The sequence below is a fragment of the Perissodus microlepis genome, chromosome 9 (genome assembly GCF_051167445.1).
Source record: "Perissodus microlepis isolate ML-2025 ecotype Zambia chromosome 9, ASM5116744v1, whole genome shotgun sequence".
Taxonomy (NCBI): Eukaryota; Metazoa; Chordata; class Actinopteri; order Cichliformes; family Cichlidae; genus Perissodus; species Perissodus microlepis.
The window spans coordinates 13,027,957-13,047,087 of record NC_140469.1 but is presented as its reverse complement, the minus strand read 5'-3'; the positions used below and the strand labels follow the sequence as shown (position 1 = coordinate 13,047,087).

Here is a 19,131-nt window from a genome sequence, read left to right as displayed (position 1 = left end):
AGCATGTATTGTTCCTTGAAAGTATTTTAAACACATACCAGTACTGCCTGGAAGGCTGCCAAGTGTAGAATTCCATCAGTGCTACCAGCTCCCTAACACATGTTACTGCTAACCGACACTCAGCCCCCAAGACATAGATGTAACGCAAGATTGCTGCCAATGGATTCACTGGCAGACTGCACTGCTCAAAAGACTTGTGGAGAGCCCAGGTATGTGCCACCTTCCTTCCACAGATAAAGAAAACAGAGGCGGTGGTAGAGAGTCAGCGTCAGTGCTGCACAGACACAAAAAATAAATATGCATATAGAAGTGCAAAAAAAAAGTGCTGAGTGCACATGCACCAATTTACACACACACTCAGTGTGCATCTGCAGTTACCCTCTCCTACAAAGCCACAGTGTGTAATCTAAAGATTCAACACAAGGCACTCCCAGCACACCTGAACCCAACCGACCCGACCTTCTTTTATTTCCTGATGGTCATCTTTCCTTTGCCTCCTGCCCAGGCTCTCATTTTCATAAATGCAAAAGAAAATATTTCCAAGAGCTAAATTGGCTCTCCTGTTTCTCTGGCTGCTGGCAATCACATGTGATCACAGCTCTGGGACCGATCCATGAGGTGCAGGGGCCTGTGGATGAGCTTAGCTTAGGTCACCCAATAATAATAAGCATTCATCTCATAATCACTGCCAAGACAAATAAATGAATTATCACAATGAGTCTTTCATACGACATTTTCTCCACTTCTGTGCTGTCTCCCTGTCTCTTTCTCTCCCTTTCTCTGTTGCTCATTACTTGTTCTTTCTTTCTTCACTTAATTTCTTCCTTCTTTACTATTTGCAGACAAATAGCGATAGAGGTTTATAAGTGAAGTAAATCTAAAATCATTCGTGTTTGTCATGTTGATGAAAATGTGACACGTGTAACTGACATAAAGATCAATCTGAAGTTCACACCTACCTGACCTCTAGTCTCCCTCCTAAAACACAACATTGCTAAATTATAACACGATTAACTTCTTCTTGTCCTGATCAGTGGACAGCGAGGAAGATAACGTGTAGTTTCAAAAATTGCAGATTACAAAAGACAAAGACACCAGAGCAGATCTTCCTTACTCACTTAAGCTCAAGTGTATGTGTGTTGGGTGTCTTGAACGCCAGCTCACCTCCATCCCCCATGAAAATGGATCAGTATTTACATTAGCATTAGATTTAGACAGCATGGCTCAGCCACTTACTGCCTATTAGCTATCCTGACCTTAGCCCATTAGGGTCTAAAAGCCCCCCGCTTGTCTCCATCACCACCAGGTGAGACTGACCAGACCTTCCTATTTCCCTAAACCATTGTGCCACTGATTTTATCTTTTCCACCGACTCAGAGTAGGAGACAGATCGTGAAATGCTGAGAAGAAGATCACTGAAGTGCTAGCATGCTTGTTAGCCTGTTATATTTTATACTGCCAGTGTGCTAAGACTTTTGGGTAGGGCTCATCTTTTTCCATTTTCCCAACACACCAAGATGCTTTTGGGGAATCAAAGCAAGTTCTAATTGACAGGGTCTACGAAAAACACGAGTAAAAGGGTTCCAAATCTGGGACTTTAGCTCATTTACCTGTATCATCAAAGAAGTTTGCGCTACACGGTTGTTGTTCTGTTTAACTGAAACTGAAAAGGAAGACAAGGTAAAATAATTTTGGTGCTAAAAGGATCAGTGACTTTTTGCCAAGTTTGTTTTGCTTTGCTCTGCTGGTAGTGGGGACTTGCTACAAAAAAATGTCTCCAAGAGAAAGTGTGACAAAAGGAATGACAGACGCATACAGTGAACAACACTAAGCGAAAGATTTGATGATACACGGGGTGAAGAAAATCTGTGACAAGGAGAACAAAAGAACAAGAGATGGAAAGAGAGTGAGAGAGAGAATGATAGGGAAGAATCTAGACGAGCGTAGCTGGGTTCAAATCACTAATTACACATTCCTGAGCCTGTGAAGGGGAGTATTGTTTTCCAGTTAGCCCCTATCCTGTCGCATGGTTTCACTTAGCACAAAACAAAAGGTACAGGGAACAAAACACAAGCCTAATACCAGGCCCTGCTAATGACAGAGAAATGGGAGAAATTATCCCTGGGGTGGATCCTCGTGAGAAAATGGCTAGTGATTACTGGACAAAAGGGAGTTCATTTTGAAACTGTCACAAAATGGCAGACTGCCTGCTTCTTTCTTCTAATGGTCGTATTTATCAAATAGATCTGCTTTTTAATGCTTTTTTGATAGACATATCACTGTGCCCATCTACAACTATAGATTCTACATAGTGGTATATATAATGATAATCAACTTCATAACAAAGAAGCATACAATTGTCCTTTGTATGCTTTTATTACACATTCGAATTTAAAAAAACAAAACAGTGTCAGGTCTTATTCCTTGGAAACGGTATGAAAATGTGGCTTGTTGTGCAGAAAGGCTGCGTTCAGGTGTGTGTATGTTAGGCTGGTCTGTCTGCCAGGAACAGCACAATGAATGTACCTCTTCAGCAGACTTGTTTTGCATATTGCCACAGGAAATCAGGTGCCTTGCAGGTGACCTACAACGTGGCTCACTTGATCCGCCGCTACTATTTTTATACAGAGTGCGACCATTTCTTTAGCAGTCGACGTCAAAACTCTCCCAGTTAAACAATTTGGAGATATGTCACACAAACTCAGTCATTGAGCCCCGCATTTGCCAAGCTGGGTTCTTCTTTTGCTTCTGTTCCAGCAATGAAGAAGACTACCAATTTTTGCAAGAGACAAGGGGCGGCGGGAGGGTAAGCTGATAGCGGTGGCAGCACTGGGCAGAGTTGCCTAGCTAGTAGTGTTTGCCCAGGCCCCAGCCATCTAAAGGAAGGATATTGTTTTCCCCTGAAAAAGCCTCAGCCGCAGTCCGCATACCAGCGTCCACTCAACATACCAATGGGCTCTTTGAAGATTACTCAAATGTTTGCCTTTGTCCCCCCTCCCTCTGCTCCTGCCCCTAGTCCTATCCTAAACTCCTGCCAGAATGAGGAAAAGAGGAGAAAAGGGCAGCGGAAAAGGGAAGAAACAAAAAAGTCTGACTTGTATCTTCAGAAAACAATTGAAAAACGATACCGTCCTCTGCTGCACTCACGATACAAAATGGCTTCTGTAAACGATGGGCAGCTACTGAAAGGAAATAACAGCGCTCTGGCAACCAGCACAGCGAATCCAGACACAAACAACAGAGAAGAGCGGCGTAATAATGTGTGACAGGTGATGCACAAGGATGCAAGTCTCCCACCTGTCTGTCGATAAAGTGTGACATGCTTTTACAGGCGCTGCTCGCAGTCAGAAGTGAATATCATGATTCGAATCGGTTAATTTAACTAAATGTGCTGAAAACTACCCTCCCACCTCCACACCCCACGCACCCCCAATACACACACACACACACACACAAACCACATTAATCCTGAACAAGTAAGTGGGCTTTCTATCAGGTCTATTTCAAAGCATTAGGGATTACCTCGCAGAAACTAAGCTGCTTGAACTCACAGGAGGTCAGCGGTATTGTGCTGCCGCAAAGATGGAAGGCCAGTGGTAGAGACGGATAGACAGCAGGACAGGTCAGCTCCCCTTTCTGCAGCTCTCCGGCAACATCCCTAAATCCTTCTCCCTCCTTCTTTCTCTCCCTCTTTTCATCCCCGTCTCCCTCTTTCACCGTATAATCGAATATCTCCCACTACTTATCTATTCACTGAGCACCTAATGGTTAAAATCAATTACAGCTGGAATGCTGAAATACCGAATACGGGTCCACATGCTGATAATGACACAAAGAGTGTGAGAAGGAGAGAGACGGCAAAAGAGAGAGGGAGAGAGGGTGACTTGGGACCGTTCCAAGGGAGTAGCACAATTACCTCCAATCGATCGATTATTGATTTGGAAGGGCGTTGAGGAGTATTTCAGTTCAACTTTGTCCATATCAATATCCTGATAGCTTCATGAGAGGGAAGAAGCACGGCTGCCTAAATACCATTTTTAAGCTGATGTAACGTTTTAGACTATTTCAAGAACGGAGCTACAAAAAAAAAGAGGCTACGATTTTTCCTGTCAGCTTTCTTGCAAATTAAGCGCACATTTTTAATGTCAGGTGATTTCAAAAGTAAAGCTAATGAACTTACACAAAAAGTATTTATCTGATCTCTCTGCCATGTGATCTGTCTGAGGCTGCTCTGATCAAATCAATGCATCAAAAGTGGAGACAACACGCCCCCGAGAGATCATGTTTGAGCTCATGCGCCTTCTTTGATTATTACTTTGTTTTCAGTTGTTTTTCTTCTTCTTCTTTCTTTTTTTCCCCCTAAACAATCTTGTGTCTTTGTCCTAACAGGATGATCAAGACCCAAGAGAAAGGCGAGGATAGGGCGGAGTTTGGGATATTTAAAAAAAAAGGTTAGAGGAAGACAAGTGTGTGAGTAGGGGGCATGTGGATGGAAAACGGGAGGAGGGAAGTGTGTATCTGAGCGTCTGTTGGGATATAGTGAGGGTGGGAATGTTAAGACGAGGGGAAAAAGACAAAAAGGAAAAGAAACTTCTGGTAACTCCTTTGTTCCCACATCCCAGCAATGCTCCCTTCCTTCTGGTGGTCTGGAAGACACTGACCCCCCCCCCCCACTCCTTCTGCACACTTCACAATCCCCTCCCACCCCCCCCCCCCTTCTGCTATCGTTCCCATACCTGTCAGCCTCGATCTGCTTCACAGTCCCCTGCACATGGACGCGGCCCAAATGACCCACACCTCAGAGGGGTGCGAATGATTATGAAAGGGATCACATCTAGCTATTAATATGAGAAAACCAGCTCAGTCTGTTTTTCTGTGTCACACACAGAAAAAAGAAACACACGCACATGAACATACACCTGGTCAACAAACTCATCAAAAAGTCAAGAATTTGAGGTAATTTAAGAGGGGAAATTAAACATTAAATATGAGTGTCAGTCAAGAGCTGGACCAAAGCTGGACATTACGCACCCACACCCACAGATGTGTGTATAAACACTCGTGTTCTGCCGACCATCTGGTAAAGGCGTTGGAGGGAGAAGGGGCGAAACTCTTATTAATATCTATGAGGATTATTTGGCAGAAGGGGGGAGGGTGGGGAAGCCTGTCCATTCAAACCTCTCCGTCAAACAGAAAGCTACAGCTACAGAGTTCACACACACAAACACACCCGTGCACACACACCTGCTTTTATGCTTTAATTAGCCGCTACCCTCCATCCTCCCTCCCCCACCCACTTCACCACCCCCGGACCTCTGAAAGATTTCTATTGTAATCTCCATGCAGGTGAAAGAGGAGATGATTTGAATAATCTACTAACTGAAGAAAAAAAGAAAAAGAAAGAGGGACGGACAACCTTTCTGGCAAAAAACAACAACAAAACAAAACAAACAAAAAAAACCACACAGAGGTGAATTCATTTATCTGCTCAGGTGCTGAACTCTTGTTGGCATCATCTGTCTCCATGACAGAATATGAAAATCTATATCTAGCAGTCAAGTAGCATCTAGCGTGAAGTGGCTGAGAACATTCCTTTTTGAAGAGAACAGCAACTCTTTAAGTCTGTCTGCGAGTCTGAGACAAGGACGCTGTGATCAAGAGCCTGTGTCTGGAACAAGCGTACACGGGCTCAAGTGGGAATGGTAATTTGATGACTACAATTGTGAACGAGTGCGTCTCTATGAATGTATGTAACGCTATACCTCTTTATGGACATATGAATTTAAGAGTGCGCGTGTGTGTGTGTGTCATAAACTGTGCCATGCATTTGAAATAGATCCAGTCTCTTTTCTATTCCGGGTACCAGCACAATGACTTTTTATGCAAATCTATGGGAGTCAATCTCCTGTCCATTTCCCCATCACACAAGTCCAAATGACAGTCCAATAATTTGGGCTGCATATATATAGGGCCATTTGATTTTCAAATGAGAGTGGGCAGGGTTGACCCTTGCTAATAGCCAAGGCACAGTGGTAGACTTAATATCACAGATCACAATATCACGCAAGCGCAGCTACCTCCATCAGAGAGAGATGGAAGAAAATTAAATGTGAGGGGGGGTGGGGGGGTGGGGGGGTGGAGATAAAAGACTGAAAAAAGGTCCCTCAGTTGATAGAAAAAGCAAGAGAGAGAGAGAGAAAGAAAAAAAGGGGGGCAGAGAGAGGGAGGGAGAGATACAAAGAAGATGATGAAAATGAGAAAAGGGAGGCGTTTGGATGCATCTACAAACCACAGTCTCCTTTCCTCATCTTCTTACTCCCTACTCACCCTCCTCCCATTACAGCCCTTGTTTAATTCCCCCCACCCCCTGATTCCCAGCCATGGTGTTGCCAAGAGGATCATGGGTAATGAGATGGCCTATCTGCTGCTCCCCAGGGGAGAGATAGAAAAAGAGAGAAAAAAAGAGTCAGAGACAAAACAAAAAAAGGGCTGGTAAGACAGAGTTTGTGAACGAGTGTTTGAGCGAGAAGGAGAGACATGTTTAAAAAAAGATGCTTTCTATTATTTTTCTTTTCCTCTATTTGTCACACTAACAACCGACTACTAAATCTGAATATCCTTTCTCTTTCGATCGCCATCATAAAAAGTAAAAGAAAAAACAAAAAAAAACGTTTTATGACCTCGAATTTCTGAGTTCAAAGGAGATGGCGAGGGAAGTAAAGGAAGGGGGAAAATAATGAAAAGGAAAACAGAGATATGGAAAAGTGCAGTGGACCCCGGAGGTCCATTTCCGCTTGAATTATGACGGAAAGTTGGATAGACTGACAGCGGTTGAGGACAGTTAAGATTTACTCAGACAACCATCTGAGAAACAGGTGCCATGGCCTGCAAGACACACAAAGTGTGTGTGTGTGTGTGTGTGTGTGTATGTGTGTGTGTGTGGTCCTTGACCATGCCACATTGACCATGAACATTCTCAACTCCTAATGACCCAGGGGCAAGCCCAGATCTCAACCTCAAAGGCAACACGCACACACACGCGCACGCACACACACACACACACACACGGACTACAAACTAAACCCCCTACTTAGCCAGGCAGCACTTGTGAATGGCACTGACAGATTTACCCCCGTCTCCATGTTTATTAAGCCCAGTGTTTGTTATTAAAAATCAGCCATATATCATCATATTCAGTGGTAAGCCAAACACAAGTGCTTCCAGCAATGGACACGCTATGCTATAACACCATTTAGTGCAGAACTTACCTCACAGGCTGCCAGCATACAAATGCTATTTTAAAACATCTTCTATTTTGTTGTTTACATTATTTGTAGGGGGCTAAATTCTATATTAGGAGATACTGTGTAGAAAAAAACAACCTGAGTGGTACCAACCAGCCCTGATCACTTTCCCTATATTTCCCCTCTAAAGGGGATGAGGTGTACTCCTCAGTTATTCCATGTAAGGCCTGTAACTTCCTGCACCACCTGCTGTGCCCTGGACACCAGATGACTTGATGTCCATGTGCTGCTAATGTAATTTCCCTCTTGCTGTTTGAAAGTCTGGAAAAAAAAACCCTTTCAAACTCTCAGTTCCCCTCAGAAGTACTCCATTGCTGCGACAAAGCAGCCATAAAATCTCCTGAATATGCTTTTTGTTTGTATCTTCAAATGGTTTCCCATGCCATAAAGATATTCTGTGTTTCCAAAAAAATCCAGATGGTAAAGTCGTCAACACTCGGATCTTTTATGCGCCCGGCCAAGCTACCTCTATCCCCATGTGCTTTTCACCTCTGCCAATACATAAAAGGAGAGGTGTTTTTCTGGTCAAATAAAGAAATGATTTTTTTTTTCCTCTGCACCGCTCTCTGCTCTGTCTGTACTTTCTCTCTCCCTCACGCTTGGCTTTACCACCACATGTCCAAGGGTAAAATAGAGGAATTTCTGCCAAAGGCATTAAAAGCGTCATCTGTGGAACAGATTTGTTGAGGCCCTTTGGGGGTAGGTGGGCGGCTAGATGGGATGCAGGGGTACATGGGTGCACTGAGGGGGCACTGGATGACCCTCTCTTGCCTTGGCTGATCTTGTGCTTCTGCGTGCCTAAAAAGATGCTCCGCTGCATAACGTAATGTTTCTTGGAAAGCAAAAATATGAACAAAAGCAGGAATATGTTCAGGCGCACCCCTTGGTTCCGTTTCTGTGCAGCTTATTCTGTTTCTTGGGTTTTGTACATTTAATCACAACTGTTATAAATAGCTTTTTGCTTGATTAAATGGCTGCCAGTGTTTAGTGTAGCCTTGGTAACCTAACTGGCTGTTGCCTCATTTTAAATCAACTGAAAGAGCAGGCAAAAGTTGCTCAGCACTTTCAAACACATGTTCGCAAAGGCACACACACATACACAGGGTAAAGTTTTCCTATGACAGTAAAGAGACTTGATTTGAGTCATCTAATCAAGCTGATCTTATAGGTTAGGACCTTGGCTAATGTGGACCAATGTGCAAGCAGCATTTGCTCATAATTTAAAAATGTTCCTTGAGTAGAGACATCTCCAACTCATCCCATGCCAAGTCCAGCCCCCTTTTTTTCCAGGCTGCTGGACAATCCTGTGACAATGTGTACATCCTGTTGAAGTGAAGACTGTTTTAAATAACCCCAAGAATGCCAGTGTGATTAATCCAGTTTAGGCATGAACGTGTAAGTAAGAATCAGTTGCAGATTTTCAAATAAATGTAATTCCTTTAAGATTACTATGCGACACAGTGCACACACACATACACAACACATGCACAATAAATGATGATGACTGAAGTCTGTAAAGTGAGGCTGCTTCATAAGCACAATTTTGCAGATTCAAATCATAAAAACTTTATCGCACATTACGTCTTTTCTGAGTTTCGTGTTTTCATTGTTGGCAAAATGCAGTTGGATTTTTATTGTTGCTTAAAAATACAAAAAAAAAACAGCTCTAGTTTGAACATAAGAGGACAGAACTGTCCTTTTATTATTGTACTTATTTTTATTCTACGAATGTGGGTTTATCCCTGTAAAAATAAAATTATATTTCTGTCAATAGGATCTTATTTTCTACACGTTCTAACCCCTGTTGCCTCCACGTTTAAGAAACAACACGCTCAAACACCTCCCACTGCCAAATGTTGAATACAGTAATAAAGAAATCCTCATTAATGTAATGCACTTGATCCAGGCTTGTAGGTCAAGGCCTTGGAAATGTAATAGCATCCTATTAAAACGAAGGAGAAGTCTAACAAATTAAATCAACTTAAATATATAAAGTGGCAGAAAGATGCCAAATATTGGGCATATTGGAATTTCCTTAGATTAACTTTTTATTATTTATTGCTCTGAGTGCGAAGACTTTAATTAGTTAAGTAGCTCAATTAATACAGCTCTGACAGGAAACTAGTGTGGTAATGCTGTGGTAAATTAAAACTGAATAATTAAAGGTAAAATAAACAAAACAAGCTACAGTTCTGGTGCAAGATGATGTAACCAACAGGGTGTGTTTCTTTTAGAAATAATCATAAAATTATTGTAGTTATATAAATTAAAGTCAGATTTAACATTTCATAGTTAATCTATCATTTTATAATATTTCAAAATATAAAACAGGCTCGAAATAATTACTGCATAAAATGTCAGGTTTCTCCTGCGTCTGATTGAGCTTCACATAAAGTCAAATATCAAGAGTAACATGAATAGTGCTGCTATTGTTGGCACTGTCATTAGGCCCTGACAATGAAGGGGGAAAAATATTTCTCTGCTGGTACTTCACTTGTGAATGATTAAAAGGAACTACAGTGCCAGCTGATAACAGACAGGAAATATACCCGTATCAGATGGGATCTTCCTCGGTACTCTTGCACTGACCTTTTCCATCTTTGTCATTCCACTCTCACGGGAACTTTATATGTGTGTCACACTACGCTTAGGAGAGTGGGGTCATTTGTTTTGAACCAAAAACAATAAATAAACAAAAAATAAAGTATGTGCTCTCTGAATCGTGTGTCCTTGCTAGATCTGCATTAACATGAATTCTATTGTCTATATTAGGCTGCATGTCATGAGATGTAACATCGGTGTCCTGCAAAAAACACAGAACCATATGTTTTTTTGTTTCTTTATAAATTATCTTCAGAAATTCATTTTCAGCCTCACTTGTAGGCAGTGTCGTTCTACTGCTTGTTTGCTTTTTTCTTAGCAGGGCCAAAGAGCTGAGATTAACGAACTGGTTTTTGCAGGACACGGCGTGGGTAAATAGTGTTTTTACCTTATAGAGGCGGATGGCAGATTCATGCCTCTGGTTGGTGGCATGTAGCCTCAGTTTATCCACGCTATTGCTGTAGTAGTCACAGGCATTGCACTTGAGGTGCACAGGGTTGCCAATTGCCACACATTTTAATCTCCACTGGTTGGCCTTGCCACCCTCCTTGATGTGAGCCACCAGCTGGTGCTTCTGCATGTGCTTGTCTGTCTTGCAGTGCAGCTGAAAGTTGGCCTTAAGCTGAGTGTTGTAGCTGCAGAGCTTGCACTGGTAGACATCGCCGACCACGCAGCGCCACTCCTCTTCGGCCAAAGAGCGCTCGGCATTGACGTGGGCGTTGAGAGCCTCCAGGCTGTCTGTGGAGTAGCAGTTGCATACTGCGCACTGGTAGAGGCGCAGCGAGGGGTCGTTGATAGGTGGCGACAAGGAGGACAGAGAGGGATCTGATGAGGACATGCCCCCGATTCCAGCTGAGGAAACCAGGGACAGGTCGTCTGCCATCAACTGACCGCTTGTAAGACGCAACTCTGCTGATAGGTCATTATTCACTAAGGATAAAATTAGAGAAAATCTAGGTTAGACTGTTGGAGAGGAGTTGAGATGGAAGTGTAAAAGGTAAAACCTCAAAAAAGGATTAAATACTTGAAAGCACACAATGATAACATGTCAGACAAGAGGCAGGCAGCAAGCACAGCAAGAGGAATGTTAAAAACAAAGTAATGTGACAAAAAGCCAACGCTATAGTAAAAATGAAAGCTTGGAATGCATATGGAGCGATAAAGGATAGAGGTACAAAAAAAGGGAAAAAGATTTTTTTTTTATTAAATGAAATTAAGTGTGGAAAGCGAAGTGAGTCTTTGCAGGCCTCTTTCACACAAAAGGATTTGATAAAATAAAGCCTTGCAGAGGACTAGGGCTCCTTACAAAGTCTTGTCTATAAAAAACCTTAATAGGATTGAATCAGGATCAATTACAATCATCCTTTTCAACTTGCTAACTCGCTCATCAGGTAGCTTTAATTACTGGTCTCAGCTGTGGTGGGACAATGGCTGCAGGGCTCCAGTCTTTTCTCACATACGCACAGATTTTTGAAAAGCTGATCAATGCTTTACACAGTTTTTTTTCCTAAAAAAGGCCATTCATACAAATGTAATTAACACTTTTGTTTGATCCCTTCATTGTCCCTTTATGTATGTTACCAAAGCTCATACTGTGTTTTTAAGTGTATAGAGGTATTAACAATTACACATCATTTAAATCTTTTCTACATAATTCATTCGGATGGCCAAATGTGTGTGATATGTGTGGGTGTGCACTGGATTAAAAAAGCACACGGACGCAAGATAATGTGAAAGTATCACACTGTTTGTCATTTAGAAGGTGCATATAAGTGTCTATCTGGGTATCTATCTATACACACAGACACATATATATATATTAAAAACCTATCTATGTATGCAATGGACAGCTGTGCTCACTATAGGGAGCTGTCTGTTATCACTGTAATTCACTGAGAGTACATCTGCTAGCTGGGCTGTGACCTCCACACTAGAGGAGGGAGTGGGTGTGCAACACTGCGGGGTCATTGTTAAATCTCTCTCACTCCTACGGGAATCCGCTTCCTACTGTGTGCGAGTGTGTGTCTGTGTACATGTGTGCTAATGTGTGTGTTCTCTCCAGGGTGAGCAAAGGTGGGGTGGGGTGTGTATGGTGGGGGATTAAGCTGACTTAAGAAAATTACAAATGAAAGATTAAGAATAATTCTCATGTGGCATCTCATAATCATTTTTTAATCAGTGAGAGCGGTCAAAGAAAGGAGACAATGACAGAGGGACAATATGAGAGCAGAGATAAGAGCCAAAGAGAAAGAAAAGGGGGGCAAGGGAATGGGGCCAAGGCTAAAGATGGGAGCAGAAAAAAGGAAGGTGAGAAGGCGTAAAAAAGATAAATAAAAAAAATCAACAGAAAGAAGAAAATGCAGAGAGATAAAAAAATACCTAGATAGCATCAGATATATGAGATAAAACAGAATAACTGGCCCAGTGATAAATGAGCAGAAGTAAACTGAAAGAATAAGCTTGAGGCCAAAAATTCAAAACAGGAACTTTCTCACATCATAAGCAGAAATATCCTTTTTCCTGCCATTTCCCATCTCTTTTTTTTTTTTTGTTTTTGCTTTGTTTCAAATTTAGTACCACTCACCTAGACCAGATCCGAGAGCGGCAGCGGTTGCAGGATCTAGCTGAAAGGGGTTGATCATCATCTGAGCTTCTGGGCCACTGCTGCTGGCTGGGTTCTCCAGTTTTACACCCGCAAGGCCCATGTTTTGAGCCAGGTAGTACTGGTAAAGCTCTGCCTCAGCTGGAGCCAGGCCCAGATGGAGGCTGTGTTGAATCTGCTTCATGTTCTGCTGCAGCAGCATCATGTTGTGCATGTGCTTCTCGCTGGTCATGTGGATTCGCAAGTTTCGTGCCACATTGGTCTCATAGTCGCAAACCTGTCAGAAGAAAAGTGGAACAATATAAGTGTATTAGGAAGTCTAACTCTGCCAGCGTGATTGTTATCAGCAAAGCACTTTTTTCCCACTTAGAATTACATGAAAACAACAGCTAACAACAAAACAGGACATGAAAGCATTTTATTACCATGGTTATGGTGATGAAGACTAGAATGTATAAGAAATTCCATTTTAAATTTGAAGGTCAGATGATGTGGCCAAGAAAAATAATAGACACAGTGACGCATAGGGAAATAACCGCCTCATTGTGTGGACAGTGCAACAAGGAAGTTGGTATGTTGCTGCCACGGCCCTACAATGATGCTCTGTTTGTTTCATTACCTCACAGCGCCAAGTGGGCTTCTGTTTGGGCTTGGATGGTGAGGGTGCCCCACAACCTCCACCAAGGCTTGCACTGGGCACAGGGTTGGCATGGTTGTGGTTGTACTGTGCTTCACTTCCACCATTCTGGAGTGTTTGCACGTTGTTCAGATGCTTGTCTGACTGCATGTGGATGCTTAGGTTGCCTTTGGTGGTGGTTGAGTAGTTGCATACCTATAAGAGAAACAAACATTGGGAATTAATATTAATAATAGTAATGATGTATGATAAACATTAAATACATCAATGACAAATAATAGTTGTTTTTTGATTTGTTGTTCAGCACTATAATTCAAAATGTATCCTTAAAGCTACAATGTATGTTGAAGAAAAGAGAAAATAACATCCAACTGCCTCTTTTCCCTTTTTAATGCTGAAATACAAACTTTTTGGAATTTTGGGCAAATCAAAAATAAAATATAACTTATATATAATCCACGCAAAAAACAAAAACAAACCATAAGCGAAATGCTCCTTATTTGACAATTTCACAAAATTAAAAAAAATAGAGGGAAATGGAACTCCACAGACATGAAACATAAGATGGACAGACCTCACAACGGAAAGGCTTGTATCCACAGGTATAGCTTTCTCCTCTGGCTAAACGAGGGTGAGCCTGTCCTGTGCGGCAGTACACACACGATCCACCTGACTCTGGATGTTTCTCCTTCATGTGAGCGTCCAGTGTCTGCTGGTACTTGTAGTGCCAGTTACACTTGGGACACTTCAGCGTCTTGCAGGAGTTCCTTGAATGCATCATCGTCATATGCCCTCCCAGAGATCGTGAGGATCCCAAGACCGTGTCACACTTGGGGCACTCTACTCCGCTACCTGGTGACCCTTCACCAGGGCCTGGGGTTCCAGGAGTCCCTGGAGTTCCAGGTGTACTTGGGTTTCCTGTGTGTTGATGCAGAGGTCCAGGACTCTCATCATCTCTGCGCAACGTCATCGTGTCAAGGGGGTTTGAGGATGGTGATAAGCCATCCCGTCCTGCCAGGCCTTCATTGGTTGAGTCACTGCTGCTCTCCCGCTCTCTGGCAGCTGCCAGGGCAGTGGACAAACGGCTCTTCTCCATCTCCAGCTTCTCACTAACAGGTAAGGAGGAAAGGGAAGTGGATGCAGGGCCTTTACTGTCACTATTCAACTTTAGCACACTGTTGGAAAGGGGGGAAATACTTTGGTTTAAGAGAGGGAAATCTTTGCTACTGGTGCTGTCGGCCCGCTGGCCTGTCATCATCATGACCTGTTCCTCCTCCTCTTCTGCCTCCATATCTGCTCCACCACCACTGGAATAAGCATCCTCATCCTGCTCTGGACTTTCTCCTCCCACCGTACCGGGCTCCCGCTTAATGGGCGGGTACTGGCTCAGATCTGGCCCATTGGGTTGCAAAGTGCAAGTGTCCCTAATGTGGCCTTTGCGGTCACGATCAGAGTTCCGCCCTTCCAGGCTGCCACCAGTGGTAGCAGCAGCAGAACTCCCGCTGGGGGTTCTGTGGGCACCAGCCCCTCCCCCGAGGTTTGGGTTGGTCTCAGCCTTTGGCATGCTTTGGGATCTGGGGGTTTGGTCAGTAGAGGAGCTGCTGGCACTGCCCTTTAGGAAGGCAAAACCTGCCTGAAGGGAATCTGCATTCTCCCCACTACTGTGGAAAGCATTCCACAAGCCGCGGAGCCCCGTGTCTGGCCCTAGGAAGTTGGCAGGTGAGGGAAAGTGGGGTAGCACAGAGTTTGGGGTTTTTTTTGGTTCCAGAAAGCTTATAAGAGGTTCTTTGTCCTTGCCGATGCCCTGAATGATGGCAGAGATGTGCTTGTTGCTCAGCAGCTTCTGCTCCTGCTCATTCAGGGTCATGCGGTGGTCATGGACAGCATGTGTCACGAAGGAACGGCTGTAGCCAAACGACAACTTGCACAGGAAACACATCAGTACAGGCTTCCGCCGCCCATCCGCCACACAGCCCTCAAACTTGGACAAGTCCACATTGTTGGGGACATCTTTGGACACACAGGAGTTTTTGGCTGCACCATCCGCCTTTAGATAGTCTTTGTCGGTCTTATGGCGGAGGTCATAGACACGGAAACTGTGCAACACAGGACCAGCGCCTGCCAGCCCTCCAGCTGAGGTATTTGGGAAGGAGGGGTGGTCAGCCGCTAGGGATTTACTCCCAAAGGGTGAGGCAATGTGGAAGGTGTTTATGATCTGGGGGTAGAAGGACATGGGTGCAGCGGGCTGCTCCAACCGTTCCCCCCCTGGGCTCAGGCCACTTTGACCACTGCTGACCTGGGTATTCGGGAAGGTCTGGGGGGACAGCAGGCCCCTGAATTGGAGAGCCCCAGAGAGCTCCCCCTGGTTGCCACGCTGCTCTTTGGAGTCCTCCAGGATGAAGGCAGAGCCATCGGGCTGGTAGATGATCTCGCCGCACAGGTTCTCCACATCACTATCCTCTTCCATCTCCATCTCGCTGTTCATTTCCCCCACTTCTGCAGCACCCACCTCACGGTCTCCTTCATCCTCGCTCTCGTCCCCTATCATCCCTTCAACCTCCTCACCCCCCTCGTGACCTCCAGTGGTAGGCAGGCGGGCGTTGGGGCAGTGGTGCTCCATGTATTTTTGTAAACTGGAGAAGGAATTAGAACATTCGTTGCAGGGGATCTCCTTTGCCGGTGCCACGGGGGATGTGGCAGGGGCAGAACAGTCCGAACCCAAAGCTGCTCCTCCTCCTCCTCCTGGTAAAGTTCCGGTAACACTCCCTTTGTTACCGGTAGTAAAGCTTTCTCTTCGACTCTGCTCAGTTACAGGGTCGGTGGTTGCACTGACAGTGGTGGGGGTAGTAGTGGACCTCAGCGGACTCACAACGGATTCTCCAAGGCCATTTTCTGGCTCTCCAATGGCAGCAGGTGACGATTGGTTGTTGTTGGCATTGGTGCTGTTGGCGACACTGGTCTCCATGGCGATGACGGAGTTGTCCTCAGCAGCCGCATCCAGCCTCTGGCCACCATGTTCCTGCTGCCGTGACGACACCATAGGGGGAGAGTCACAAGTTGCCATGACGACCACTACATAGGGATCTCATCTCATCCAGCCCAACAGGGACCTGAGTTGGAGAACGACAGAAATCAAGAAAGAACATCAGAGATTTACCAAATACTATTCAACAGTAGACTTAATAGGCAATTTCCGAATCACTGGTAACTCCTATATAAGTCAATTTAAGACATGACATTAAACCAAGTGCTAAATATGTGATGGATTTCTCTAAAGATTTTTAAATTAACCCATTTTAACAAAATTCAGAGCTTTTGAGTTTTCTACAACAAAATAACCAAGAACAACTTTAAGTCCCACTGATGAAAACACCTCCTATATGGCAGTCTAGTACAAACCATATATACTATACTGTTCAAATGGCACTCCAGAAATCCAATATTAAGTGGATTTATGAACAAAGCAGCTGCACAGCAGTTGGCAGCTGGAAAGTTTAAAGAAATAACCTGATCATCTGATTAGTGGACTCTTCTGTGTTTAAAGATTATTTCTTCATATTGCCATGAACTGGCCTTGGATTCGTTCTTTCTCTTTTACTTTCTTAAAACCACATATGTGAGCACAACAACTAACAAACAGAGGTAATGACCCATCAAGTTAGTGTGTTGCATTATGAGAAATAATGTGAATTATAGAGGTTCTTAGTCATTGGAAAATAAGTCTTGGCATACTCTTACAAATCCGGAGTTTCTAATTGGGCAGCAACTATTAAGCTAGTAATGCCCTGAAATTATGTGGTAGGCTTTGTTTGGACAGTAGAACCAAGAGTGTGTCTGTGCCATGAGGAATGGTGGAGCACTGTATAGCACTGTAAGAAAAATCAAGAATTTAAAAAATATAATCTTCACTTGTCATTTAATGCAACACAGAGAAAAAAACAGCGATAGTAAGAGAAAAAAAAGCAGAACAAGCTTCCAAGAGGAATGGTGTTTGGAATTCCAGTGAGATGTTATCAATCCTGGGTGGCTGCCCATCTCTCAACCCCTCACTACCTAAAACCTTTGGTGTTTCACAACAAGGCACAAATTCGAGGGCTCCAACAAACCTCCACACAATGCCGAGAAAGCCTCTTAATCCCACAAACACCCATAACATGCCACAGTCGCTTCATTTTGTAATCACAGGCATAATTTGTTATCACCTGAGGAGAAATAGAAGAACAAACTGAGAGAAAAAACATAAAGGGGAGAAAAAGAAAACCACTGCTGCTTAAAGGAACCTACTTTGTTGCTCAGCTAAATGCAACAAATGGGAACTAGTTGTGGATGCCAGTGTCTTTTCACTTGATACAGTACCAGGTCTTTTCAGATGCTTGCGTGTAAATGAGCTAGCATTAAAAGAAAGCTTTGAAGAGCCATGTTAACCTTTAACCCAATCCACCTGCTGTTTAATTCTCCCTCTATTTTCCTACACTGCCTCTCCCTAACAATAAAGCTACAAAGCAATTAGAGGATTAATCCGCAACAATCCAGGGCTAAACAAAGCCAGTGGGAGGGACAGTAAAAGCGTGAGGAATGAAATCAAACATGTGTGTGAGTGCGGTTGTGGTTGCATGTGTGTGCACGCGCTATAATCAGGTCTAATCTGACATATCCCAGAGATGATTCCATGGGGACTAGTGATAGATTAAAAGAGAGAAATGATGTTTTCTCTCTCTGCCTCTCACTTTGTATCTCTCTATTTGTGAGATTAAAGAAGAAAAAAAATTCACAAGGAGCAGAAAATGAATTTTCAGTGCTTATCAGTTCAGCGTGAATGTGGCAAGAGGATGGAGGTAGATGTGTGGCATGTGCATGACAAAATCATCTCCCAGCACAAGAGTTTGCACTAAAAGTTTCAGAGCAAACTTAAAAAATATATATTTTCAAGGTTTCTTACAAGATGCTAACAATTTATCTCTCTTGAAAAACCTACACGAGATACTTATGAATGTTTAATTACAAAAACCCTGCAAAAAACATAATGTATGTTTTTTGTTTGGGATGTTTCGCTGAAGACACCAATCTTGGAGATGATCATCAGCTAAATTAGCTACAACCAAGCAAGGAGATAAAACTGACCAAATGTCTGTAATGCCACAAGGACTCAAGCTATTTACACTCACACTGAGTCATTTTCTCCCCCAACTTTCGTGTTAATTTTAGACATAGCCGAGCTACTTACGTGACGGAATAATAAAACAAAATTGAGCTGGCAGGACGGAAACAATTATATACAAATAATGGCTTTAATACATCCACTTAAATGACAGCTTATCCCGCTTTCTACCATCCATTATTATCACATATTGCCAAAACAGCACACTGTGCATGTTCCTGCAGTTAAACACATACACTCTTGTGTTAACCGTAATTGAGGGCAAAGCTGTTCAGAAGTAGCGGGTTTGAGAGTAAATGTGACACATACGGCAGGATTTACTACTTGTCAGTGGTGTCATTTCGTTGGTGACTTACCCCCTTTGAATTGTAGCTCGGACATAAAACACTGCAGTTTATGAATTATGCATCTCCTTAAGTATGGAATTATGTCTTATGGATAAGCACTTGGCACTGGCATAGGTGAAAAGGTTAGCAGCTGTTTACATGTGTACTGCCTGCCAACAATAACATAACTGTCCATTTTTTTATAGTAGTGATTCTAATTGATCCCATTAATTTTGCCACCTACAGAAAACTGACAAAGAAGACTGCTGCTTAATGCACTTAGAGCGAAATAAGCGCAAATTGTTTGCTTGGTAGTAGTGTGGTGGGAAAGAAAGTGAACGCAGTGTTTGCGACTGCACTAACCCCTGAGTATTGGTGTCTCTCAATAATTTGGCCTCGTGTGGGGACTCAAAAGAGGAGCTGCTTTCAAAACAGTGGATGCCTGATCTTTAGTGAAATGCTAAAGTCTTGGCTTTTAATTTATCCTGCAAGCGCTTGTGAAA

General features: G+C 43.3%; 1 protein-coding gene across 4 annotated transcripts in view; it reads right to left on the bottom strand.

Annotated features, from left to right (window-relative positions):
- zfhx4 (zinc finger homeobox 4) overlaps positions 1-19,131 on the bottom strand; it is a 93,742-nt gene that overhangs the window by 43,430 nt on the left and 31,181 nt on the right. For all 4 annotated transcript variants that reach the window (XM_084939080.1, XM_084939079.1, XM_084939078.1 and 1 more), the window contains exons 2-5: positions 13,719-16,254; positions 13,127-13,339; positions 12,490-12,784; positions 10,294-10,835 (exon numbers count right to left, since the gene is read on the bottom strand). In XM_084939080.1, the coding sequence (XP_084795206.1) occupies positions 10,294-10,835; positions 12,490-12,784; positions 13,127-13,339; positions 13,719-16,208 (3,540 nt within the window). In that variant the 5' untranslated portion in view covers positions 16,209-16,254. The remainder of the gene's footprint in view (positions 1-10,293; positions 10,836-12,489; positions 12,785-13,126; positions 13,340-13,718; positions 16,255-19,131) is intronic.